Below are 12,078 nucleotides of genomic sequence, written 5' to 3'. Positions count from 1 at the left end.
GACGAGAATCTTGCCTGTGTACGGCGCTTGTCGTCCATCGTCCAAACGACCGTCCTGGCGGATCCACAGACGATGGACTACAAATGATCGTAATGCAAGTGAAGGGAGAAAGAGCACTGCGGGGTGCCCCTTCATCGTCCTCCCCTTCCTCTTTCCATAGAGCAGAATGGTGCTGTTTGTACAGTCTTTGTTCATGCATCATGCAGTCATTAGTCGTTGGAAAGGATAGTGCAAGATCCTTTCCTACGGCGAATATTGCAAGTGTGTACATAGCCTTAAGTTACATACACATGTGCAATAATTGTCGCTGGAAACAATCTTTCACGATCCTTTCCAACGACTGCACGATGCACGAACGAATGCTGTACATACAGCACCCGACTGCTCTGTGTAAAGGGGAGAATGACGGAACAGCACCCCGCTGCACTCCTTCCCCTTCACTTCCATTACGATCGTTCATTATCCATCGTCCGTAGATCCGACAGAGTGATCGTTCGGACAATGGACGACGACCACTGACCACTGTACACACGCCAGCTTCTCGTCCAATATTGGCCCTTCCAGAGTGAAGGATCACATAATCACTCAAGCTCACAAGTGTTTATTTACCAATTACTTAAATCAACACAAACATATGTTCACAAAAACTGTCAAAGGAAGTCAGAACAATGAACAGTGAATTATATTTTTAGCAAATGACTCTACTAAACCTCATATGGAAGCAACAGCTCTAACTGTATGTTGTAGGAGCATGTAAACATGACTGATTCCTTACAAAATCAATACAGAAATGATTTGATTTTATTATTTCTATTTAGACCTGTCACCGAGAAAGGATTATAAAAAGAAATGTATGAAGAAAAAAGTTAAGCAAAGTGAAAAACAGGCCAACAAACTGATCCTTGTGTGAGGATAAAATCTTCAAACAGCCTAAACTTTTTGCTTCCAAAGAAATAAAAATAAGAGCAGAATCCAGCATTATTAAAAGAAACCTTTTTTTTGCTGAGGTCCTAAACTACAGACCTTGAACACCCAGGTCCAAATATCTGTAAATAATCAGTATTCCTCCAATGGGCAGCAAATAAAAGTAGTAAGGAATAGTTCACAAGGAAACATTGATTAAACCAGAGACAGGAGTTAAGAAACTCCAGCTTCATTAAAATTGGGTACAACAGGCAGTAAGATAGGTTTTACTTGGCGTAAAGGAGTCCACAGTTCTAAAACTTTAATTTAAAATCTTCTCCTTCCTAGCAATCAATACATCAATTTTAGCTGTCACTGATCTGATCATGTTTCTACCATAAAAAATGAACAACATGGTCTCTTTATAGGACCAATTTCTTACGTTGATCTAAAAATCAGTATAACAATAAAAGAATGCTTAAAAATACAGCAATGACAATAAGACTTATATACTTATATACCATATGGCTGCAAATAGCTGAAAACTCTGCAATTCATGAATCAAAAGCAGCGCTTTAGACACGAGTTAGGAGGCATAGCTCTTACCCATGTTTCACACCTACATAGCTGTGGAAATACGGCTGGAATACTGTTTAGCTATACACATTTTCTGACAAAACAATAGGTTTGATTCTCACACCCCCCCCTCATTTACATTAATGTCACAATTTCCTTTTACATACCATCCCTTAATATTTGCAAAAGATTATGTGATAATTCTTTAATAACCTGTATGCAATGGCAGCAAAGGGTAACTGTCAATTTTTTACCTTGTTAGACCATTTGTAGGCCTGAAGCAGCTGGCTGTACAGAGGAGTCTTGTCATGAACAGGATCAAGGCTGAGCAAGCCACTGTTGTGGAGTGGATGGTTTTCAGATGGTTTCCCGACTAAGTTACTGAGACGTTCCAGCTCACTACCAAGAAAGGGATAACAGAAATGATTTTATTTTTGCAAGTTCTATTATGTTATTTAATTTTCATGACTGGCTTATGTATTTGAAAAAAGCGATATACATTTCTCTACAAATACAACACAACTAAGTGATTGGTCAACTGTTCGTACAGAGCAGATACAAATCAAATCAATCTGTTTTTTTACTGGCCATGTACTCATGCTAATAGCCAGTCACCTCACTTCTAAAAACTAAAATGCCAGTGCTGCTGAATCAGGCTTACCTAATATAAGCTGTGTATTTTGTTTTAGGTAAGTACCAAGACAGTATTGAAGTCACAGTATTAGTATGACGCTCACGAAATTAGCATTCTTAAGCTAAAGTATAGCAATGGCATCCTCATTATTACATGACAGGTTTTCTTGCTCCTATGATCCTCAGAGAACTTTGCTCTGATGAAAAAAAAAAAAAATATGGAAGAATCCTAAAGAGCCCACCACCTTTGGACATGACAAACGTTTGGTTTCCTTGTTGAACCCCAAGATGCAACAGGTTTACTTTAGTTTCAAAGTTTTTATTGAAATTTTCAAAAAAGTAAACAATAACATTGCACAACAAATTTGCATAGAACAAGAAGAGAAAAAAAAAGGGGGGGGGGGGGGGGGGGGGGGGATGAGATGCAAAATGTTTTCTATCAACGAAGAGAAGTTTTCTATCAAGGTGGCAATCATTAGAAAATCATGGAAAAATGGGGGGGGGGGTAGGGTCAGGATTCCCTGCTTGAATTATACATGATTATAATCTAACCACGGGTCCCTTGTGTTGTAGAAATTGTTAAGGTTGTTTTTAAGAGCACAGGTCAATTTGTTGTTGACCATTATCCAGTTGAATTTGTTTTTGGTGAACTCAAGGGGATTAGTAGAAGCTTTCTGAAAACAAGCAATGGGAATCCGAGCAGCTAGCAGGATACATTTAATTAGTCTAGTTATCTGTTTCGGCGCTATATCCTCTAATTGGGAAAAAAGAGCACACTCTATTCTCCACAGGATGCTTACCTAGAAGACAGAGTATTAGGTTGAAAATGTGGATCCAAAGTCTCTGAACTGTAGGGCATCTCCACCAAGCATGGAGTACAGTGCCAGTCGGACCACATCCTCGAAAACAGAGGAGAGACAGCGGGATTGGCTTTATGGATCCTAACTGAGACCAGCTACCATCTCATAAAAACCTTATAATTAATTGACCTCTATTATCGATGTGTTCAGAGAGATTTTGGAAATGGACACGGATAGATCCTGCCATTTCTGGGCACTCTGCTCCACCTCCAAATCTGACTCTCATTGTTTCATATAGGAAAGTTTCTTATCGTGTGAGAGTGTTATATACTACTGAGATCCTCCTTTTGGATTGTTTTAAAAATGCAGGATTTTTCAAATCTCATACTTTGGTAGGGTGGTTTCAACCCTTTAAGTTTATTTTGAATAAAGGACCTGATTTGTTGATAACGCAAAATTTCTGTATATGGAAGGGAGAGGCTCTCTTGTAAATGGTAGAGGCTCAGAATAGCCTGCCCAAGAAAATTTCTGATTATGAAAAATTCATTCTTGCGCCATCAAGAGAATTGAGACAGTTCACAACCTCATTCAGGATTATGCCATAGAGGAGTAAATAGAACTTGGGGGTAGTGCAGGTTAAAACTATTTTTTTGTCCATCCCATACTGAGAGAGCATATGAAAGTAAAAGTACAGAGAATTGTAGGTCTCTTAGAGGAGGGGAATTACTTAAACCCCCCTAGCGGTATTCTTGAATGTGGCTTGGGGAGGATTTTCTAGACAAAAATCGGTATTCCCGAGTCACACTCGGGGTAGCTGTTAACTAAAAAAAAAAACCCATTAACATTGTTCTGTCGCAGTTTCCCGGCGTCCTGCTGGTCCCCCCAGGTCCTTGGGACACGTGCTTCCTCCTCGATCTCCAGTGGGAAACTGCAGAGACGAAATCTACAGGGTTTACCAGTGACATCGGTACATGCACTGGTGCGGGCCGATTGGTGGGAAATTCAAATAATTTTGTATTGGATTCAATACAAAATAGCTGTATTGAGTCCAATGTGAAGATATATTCATATAATATATATATATATATATATATATATATATATATATATATATATATATATATATATATATATATATATATATATATATATATATATATATATTATATATATATATATTATATATGCTACTGAACACTTACATTACATGTTTAAATATTTTTTTTAAACTTTTTAATTTTTGTGTTTTAAAGTTTATTAAATATTAGTGAGCTATGCCTAAGAATTATAGCCTACTATGAAAAATAAATTTCCATGCAAAAAATTTAACCGCTTTTTGCGTGGAAATTTGGACTGAATTAGACCGCTAGGGAGGTTAAGGACCTTGACTGGTATGGAGGGGCAGGCCAGGGCCTCTAGGTCAGTCCATCGTGGTCTTGGATATGGAATAGTAGTTTGGGCCAACGCTGCGATTTGGGGTGCGCAGCAGGTATACTTTAAAGCCAGCTCTAACATAAGGATCTTTCCATTCGACCACTAAAAGGAAAGAAAAATATCCAGTACTTCTACCTATGGGGACGCATGTGACACTGGTGCTTGGTGACTGGCTGCTAAGCACCCATTACTGGGTGGGACAGGGAAAAAGCTCAGAGCTGTCTTTACTGCCAATGGTTGAATGGAGCTGTAGGGGAGCTTAACATATTGTCTTGATAGTTATCCTGAATTCCACAAGGTTTGCCAACAGCGTAGATGAGAGACACAGCCAACAAAACACAACCATCTGAATTTATGGTGTAACTATATAGTTAAACACAGACATGTACTGGTGAAGTCACTGTTCATCATGAGCTTCAAGTGAAATATGATCAACAAAAACACAACCTATTCTATGTAAACATGGCAGGTACACTTTTGAGAGCTATAACGCAGCATTAACACATTAATAATTTGAAAGCCTCACATCTCTGGTGTTATCTGCAGGCAAAGGTGAATGAACAGGAGTAATGATCCATCACCAATAAAACATTCTCGTGTAGCATGTCCCTATTGTATAAAAGAGAATCGCAGTTGTGAAATAAGTATGAAGAAGACATTTAAAGTCCCAGGAAGGGTGGCTTATTATTATTATAATATCAGTCCAACTAGTAGCCTGTTAATAGGTAGGACACTGCTGAAATGTAGCAAAAAAGAAAAATATTTGAGCAGCTCTAACACAGAAAAAAGCCAAATGCTTATATTTAGCCTCTGACACCCATTAAATATCTAGTTTGCATAAAAATACCACAAATTGAATGCAACTCATAGCACTGGGATGATTTCAAAAGAAAATAATACATCTAATTTAATTTTTCTGAAACCTTATAATAAAAGGTTATGTAGATTGCAAGTTAAAGAGGAATTATATATTTTCCCTGATGACTATTAGATATACCTGTTGTTCTCGCAGTTAAGGCTGGGTACACACATCCAATGGCTCTGGGCCGATATCGGACAAGAATCTGGCGTGTGTACAGCGGTCGCCGTCCATCGACCGAATGACTGTCCTGGTGGATCCACGGACAATGGACAACTAACGATTGTAATGGAAGTGAAGAGGGAGAGAGCACAGCGGGTGCTACTCCATCGTTCTCCCCCTCCCCTCACCATAGAGCAGAACAGTGCTGTATGTACATGCATCAAGCAGTCGTTAGTCATTGGAAAGGATCGTGAAAGATCATTTCCACTGACAATTATTGCACGTGTGTACATAGCCTAACTCAAACAACTAATAACCCAACGCATGCAGCCAAATAGACATTGTGACAGACAACCTTATAAAGTTCAAACGTGGAAATAGAGTTAACTTAGATGACATTGAATGTGGCGTGGATGCTGGTGCAGGGAATGATGAATTGAGTATTTCAGAAACTGCTGATCTTTTAGGATTTTCATGAATACCCATCTCTAGATTTAGGTCTCTAGGTCCAAAACCATGAATGGGTTACAGTAGGAGACAACAACAGGTTTTGTTCCTGTCAGCAAAAAAAAAAAAAAGGACATTTGAGGCTACAGTTCACACAGGTTTACCAAACCTGGACAAGAGATGTTTGGAAAAACATTGGCTGGTCTGATGAGTCTTGAATTCTGCTGTGACATTCAGGTAGGGTCAGAATTTGGTGTCAATACTCATACTCATCTATCAGATTATTACCAGCAGTATAACACGTCACAAAGCTCAAAACACATGGTTTCTTGAATGCTTCCAGCAGCTTGTTGGATCTTTGCTTGTTGAATGACATAACAATTTTTTTTTTTAATAGGAAATAAACAAACTAAGAAAACCTGTCATGTGGCATAACCAAAGGCTGCAATCGTTGATGTAGGGGTAAAGTTTGGGACAAACCAAGTAGCAGGTGAACAGTCAATCTCAGTTCATAGATCGCTTTCATCAGCTTCAATCATTCCCTATTCTATTCATTAGGCTATGTACACACATGCAACAATTATCGGTAGAAGACGAACGATTGAAGGCCAATCAATGATTATTCACAATTATTTTGAAGTATCATATTGAGCATAATTCTGTACATGCTGTAATGACACAATCGTTCAAATATAATCCACCAATAATGTACACACACTAGATACGATCGTTTGAACGATGCAGGAACTGACATGTACAGGTGAAAGTGTACCGCAGAAAAGTCCACGATCACTAAACGACCATACACACAATAAATAGCGAACGATCGTCACCCAATCAGATCCACCGGGACCGTTGTTCGTTTCCAGCAACATTCCTCATTCATCTGCGTCGTTGTGCACTTTTTTTGTTAATTATTACGCTGGGGAACAATTTTGAACAAATTTTGTGTTAACTTCAATTTTTAAGAATATTTACGATACGCTATGCTGATTCTGAAAGTGCAGTTAGTTTTCTTCTATCCCGTCAGGTTTTTTCTCTACCTCTTATATCAATGCGATTACTGGTGCATGGATTTATATAGGCTATTCATTTACACACAAGACAGTGTGGTCAAAGCTTGTGAGCTGCTCTACATAGTGAAAAAGCAAAATGTATTTTTCTACTTACACACGTATTTCTTTTGTTTCAGATCATGCCTGGCTCTGCTGTTTCTCGTGATAAGTGCCTAAAAAACCCTGATTCATTTTGTTATATCTGTGGCAGTTTCACCATTCCCAGTCAAAGGGCGAACATCAGAACATTTGCAGAGCAAGCCTATTTGGCATATTTCAAAGTAAAACTCGGTGATCAAGATAAGTCTTGGGCCCCTCATAAGGTGTGCAAACAGTGTGCCGAGAGTTTATGGATGAACACGCGATAAGATGCCATTTGGTATACCTATGGTTTGGCAAGAGCCAGATCATTTCAATGACTGTTAATTTTGTATAGTGAAAACTTCAGGATATAACAAGAGAAATAAAAGTAACAAAAAAAACTTCGGCATATAGCCGAAGGTATCCTAGTCTACCTTCGGCTATATGCCCAGTGGCTCATTCAGATGAAGTCCCAGTGCCGGTTTTGGTCACATTATCCTCTCTTGATTTATGGTGATGAACTAGGTAACAACAATGATGAAGAGTTTGAAATTGAGGAGGACTCCGTTTGTAAGGAATTGGATCAGCATGAGTTGAGTGATTTGGCGCATGATTCGAGACTATCGAAGAAGGATTCAGAACTCCTAGCCTCAAGACTGTGTGAGAAAAACATAGTTGAAAAAGGAACAAAGGTATCATACTTTCGAACAAGAGGACTTGCATTTCTGCAGTACTTTAGAACTGACAGTGGCTTTGTGTATTGCCATAACATACCTGGTTTAATAGAGGAATTGGGAATTGCAATCTTTACCTGAATGGAGCAGAGCTTAAAGTGTGTCCTCTTTCACAATGGCAATATATTTGGGTCGGTCCCAATTTGCCATTCAGTTTCTCTTTGTGAAGAACATGCAGACATAAAGAGAGTCAATGAATTGTTGCCATATCAGCAACACAATTGGGTCATCTGTGTTGACCTTAAAATGGTATGCTTCCTTCTTGGTCAGCAACACGGATACACCAAGTATCCCTGTTATCTGTGCATGTAGGACAGCAGAGCTCATGAGAGGCATTGGGTGGAAAGGAATTAGCTTCCAAGATCTGCCCTAAAACCAGGTGATCAAAACATTCTACATTAGCCACTTGTTGATAGAAAGAATAATATATTCCCATCTGTGCACATGAAACTGGGTCTGATGAAGCAGTTCATTCAGTGTTCTCCCCAGAAATTTTTTTTCAGCCGGGCGGTAGGAAGCTGTAGCCTGGTGGTAAAAAGGGGGTGTGGCAAAACATGGCAAATTTAGTGCTCCCAGTTGTTTATGCCATGGGTAATCAGTAACCTCTTATTGTTTCAGTGTTCTACCATCTCCCAATGATTTGTTACATCTTTGTAATTCCTGCCCCGTTAGTATATCCAATTTTTCTATTCTATGTATTTTGCCACAACTGTCCTATGCCGTGTATTGTGACCCAACTTACTAGTGTTCCAAGTTTTAAGAGTGTATTCCTTTGTAGTAGTGTAATAGTATAATGAATGTGGTGTAACAAGTTAGGCTTAGCTCATATTAGCAGCAAAAAACATTTACCCTTTCTGAGTTACTTCTGGCAACTGCTAAGCACCTAGGGTTGGTAACAGGCGGTAAGTGCTAGGCACCTAGGATTGATAACAGGCCATAAGTGCTGGGCCCCTAGGATTGGTAACAGGCGGTAAGTTCTAGGCACCTAAGATTGGTAACAGGCCATAAGTGCTCGGCACCTAGGATTGATAACAGGTGGTAAGTGCTGGGCTTTTTCAGAGCTAGCAGTTTTTTAAGCAGCAGTGGTTCCTGGCATGAGGAATGGACAAATGTAACCTTACTGCCGATGTAAATTCAGCCTAACTTCAGATGTGCTCCTGTGTCTATATTTAGTTAAAGTGAACTTTTGTGAAAACATTTTTTTTCACTTGATTCTTTTACAAAATTAGCCCAGCAGGCCCATGCCTCAGCTTCCACCTTTTCTCTGATGCTCACTTCAGTGCTGCCTTGCACTGCGCATGCATGAGATTGAACACTTTTTGTTACATTATAAGAAAGCCTCTGAAGGTGCATGCACACAAGGAGTATAATGTGACACAAATATCCCAGGAGGCTGCGGATTTCCCCTTTGGTCTTTACCGAAATGGAAATGAAAACTGAAGAGGAGAGGTCCTCTCTCCACAAAAGTGTAAAAAAAGACAAAAACGCACATTTTTCTATTACATAACAGGAAAAGTCACTCTTAAAAATAATGTTAAAAAGGTGGAGATGCTTTAATAGTATCATGCATGTGATATCAGATGGGGACAAGACAGACAGTGACTCCCTCTTATCACTGTCCATATTCTATCAAAAAACACTGTCTGTGAAGTTTATCCGCAGTGTGTAATGTCATCGGCATTGCAGTGTGACAGCTGTGTGTGTGTGTGTGTGTGTGTGTGTGTGTGTGTAAAAGCTGCTTGTCATATTCTGCAGCCTAACATCTCGCTGTGTTCAAACCTTCATATCTCCTAAACTGTTGGTTGTATTAACTTGAAAATTATAAGGTACACATTGAGGCATAGGAAACTGAAACTGCAGGTGCAAGTGGGGGACACTTGTGGCTTAACCTTTTTAAATTGTAATTAGTATGGCATTATGAGAACATAAATCTCTACCTAGCAAAGTTTGCTGCCTGCTCTGTTACATATCTGTCTGTATCTTACCTCAAACCCCATTTTCTCCAGAATTAGGAGGTGCAGGGAAACAAAAATATAGGTGGTTCATTTTCTAATGATGCCATAGTGATGAAGTTTTAGGGGATGGTAGTAACAGATGTTCCCCACTTCTACTGATATTTCTGGTTTCTTACACCTCCCCATTCCCTAATTGAAGTTCAGAATGTTAGTTCTGTGGACAGGAATGTGTAACAGGGCAGGGAAGCTATTTTAATGGGCAGAGTGTTTTATGTTCTAATGATGCTGTAGTAATGAGATTGTAAGGGGACAATGTGCCCGCCACTTGCATCTATATTTTCAGTTTTGTACCCCCACCCTGAATAAATTGGGCTTCAAAGAAGAAAAGCAGACAGTAGATTGACAGGTAGGTAAATGTTAAAGGGCCCACCCCAATGCTCTTTGCTATGTTAGGGGCCCCGGGGTCCCCAATTTGCATTTTCAATTTGGGACACCTTGTTGAACTTTCCTCTGAAACAGCAACCCCAAAGTTCAATTTTCATAACTTATTACATTTGTGACTCCCATATCTTGAAATTCTTTAAAGCTGGGGGGCTGAAATTGTAATAACTAGTATCTACGAGGGTCCCCTGTACATCCTGAAAATTACAAGTCATTGTGACATAAATATATGGAGATATGGAGGTTTGTACACAGAGAGCTGTGAAGATGCAGAATGACATGCAGACTTCACACACAGCTCTAGCAGTGGATACATTTCACCGGCAGATTTTTTATTTATTTTTTTAATAGAAATCTGAGCTCGCGCTATGAGATGGGGTCGGGGCTGCCTGTGTCTCTTTTACAAGAAGGCTGAACTGTGTGTGCTCACCTCTCATCCCAGCAGTAATCCTCTGAACGGATGGCACAGAGCACAGAGCAACCTCACCGAGATCATGGCAGAGGATGAGAGCCGCCGAGGAGAGGTGGGCGGGGTATTCACAGCAGCCGGGTGGAGCAACTGGCTAAAACCCTCTGGGGAGAATGTCGTTAAAGCTTTGCCAACTAAAGAAGACTGTTTCAAGTACCTCATTTTGGCATTTCCTAGCCTGTCATTTGAAAAAATAAAGGCCGGTGTGTTTGATGGTCCACAGATTTGGCAGCTCATCAAAGATGAACATTTCATTAGGACAATGTCAGAAGTCAAAAAGAATGCTAGATTATCATTCAAAGCCATTCTCAAGGACTTTCTTGGAACACACAAGCAAATAATTACACAGAAATTGCCCAGAAACTCTTGGAGAGCTACAACATGCTTGGTTGCAAAATGGGCATCAAGATGCATTTTCTGCATAGCCATCTTTCTATCTATCCCAGAAAACCTTGGTGCACCTTGGTGCAGTCAGTGATGAGCAAGGTGAAGGATTCCACCAAGATTTGAAGGTCATGGAAGGACAGTATCAGGGTAGATGTGATGTACATATGATGGCTGACTATTGTCCTAACACTGAACAACTGAGGAAAAACTATAAGCGTAAATTTTTACCTTAACCTCTTACCCGAATAATTTTCAAATGTTTCACTGTAAAAAAAAAATAAAAAAATAAATGCTTTGTATGAACAAAAAAAATTTAAATAAACAGCACATTCAAATTATTATTTCATTCTTTTTTGATTGTATGTAAAAGTTGTATTTTTTTGACAAAAATGGAGGGTACCCTGTATCGTAAAAACTGGATGTGATAGCAAAAAAATGGGGTCATTTCTGGATTTACCACCCACAAATTAGTAAAAAAAACAAGTGTAGGATCCAACTCAACAAAAAATGAGTTCCTCAGTGTTATCGGACGATTGGCCATTAGTTTCCGACGATAAATATGTGTCCCACCATATATTTATCTGTGTTTTACACTACATTATTCTGCACAAAAAGGTAAAACAATAGGGTGCATGGGATCTGGGTATTGTATACTGTGAAATGAGGGAGACAATGAAGTGCCTGATAAATATGTATATAATGTATACTTTAGAATACAACACAATGGGGTAAAAGGCATTCCTGTGGTATAATAACTGTATACAATGAAAAAAAGAGAGACAATGGGGTGCAGGAAACGCTGTACTATATACATTGTATACCTTAATAAAGGTCACAAATACAATAGACATTTTCAGCAACAGTGCAAAGGCAGGCTGTGGCATTTAAATAATTCTTATTTGGTATTAAGGGGTTCAAGTGTTCCAAAAAAAAAAAAAAAAAAAAAAAAAAAAAAAAAAAAAAAAAAACATGATTGCAGCACCAGCATGAATTGCTTATACAAGGCAGGATGATATCCAAATTATGAGCCTATGATTTACCGTATACACTTGAGTATAAGCCGACTTTTTCAGCACCCAAAATGTGCTGAAAAAGTCACCCTCAGCTTATACTCCTTGAGCCTCCTTGTTGTGGCTCCCTTA

The 12,078-nt window shown here is 39.1% G+C and overlaps 1 protein-coding gene across 1 annotated transcript in view; it reads right to left on the bottom strand.

The window, feature by feature from the left end:
* MED27 (mediator complex subunit 27) overlaps window positions 1–12,078 on the bottom strand; it is a 247,720-nt gene that overhangs the window by 231,904 nt on the left and 3,738 nt on the right. Inside the window, exon 2 of the mRNA XM_072430758.1 lies at window positions 1,734–1,878. Coding sequence (XP_072286859.1) covers window positions 1,734–1,878 — 145 coding nt within the window. The remainder of the gene's footprint in view (window positions 1–1,733; window positions 1,879–12,078) is intronic.

This window comes from Pyxicephalus adspersus, chromosome Z (assembly GCF_032062135.1).
Source record: "Pyxicephalus adspersus chromosome Z, UCB_Pads_2.0, whole genome shotgun sequence".
Classification (NCBI taxonomy): domain Eukaryota; kingdom Metazoa; phylum Chordata; class Amphibia; order Anura; family Pyxicephalidae; genus Pyxicephalus; species Pyxicephalus adspersus.
The sequence above is the reverse complement of the archived record's forward strand: the minus strand, read 5'-3'. Positions and strand labels throughout refer to the sequence as shown.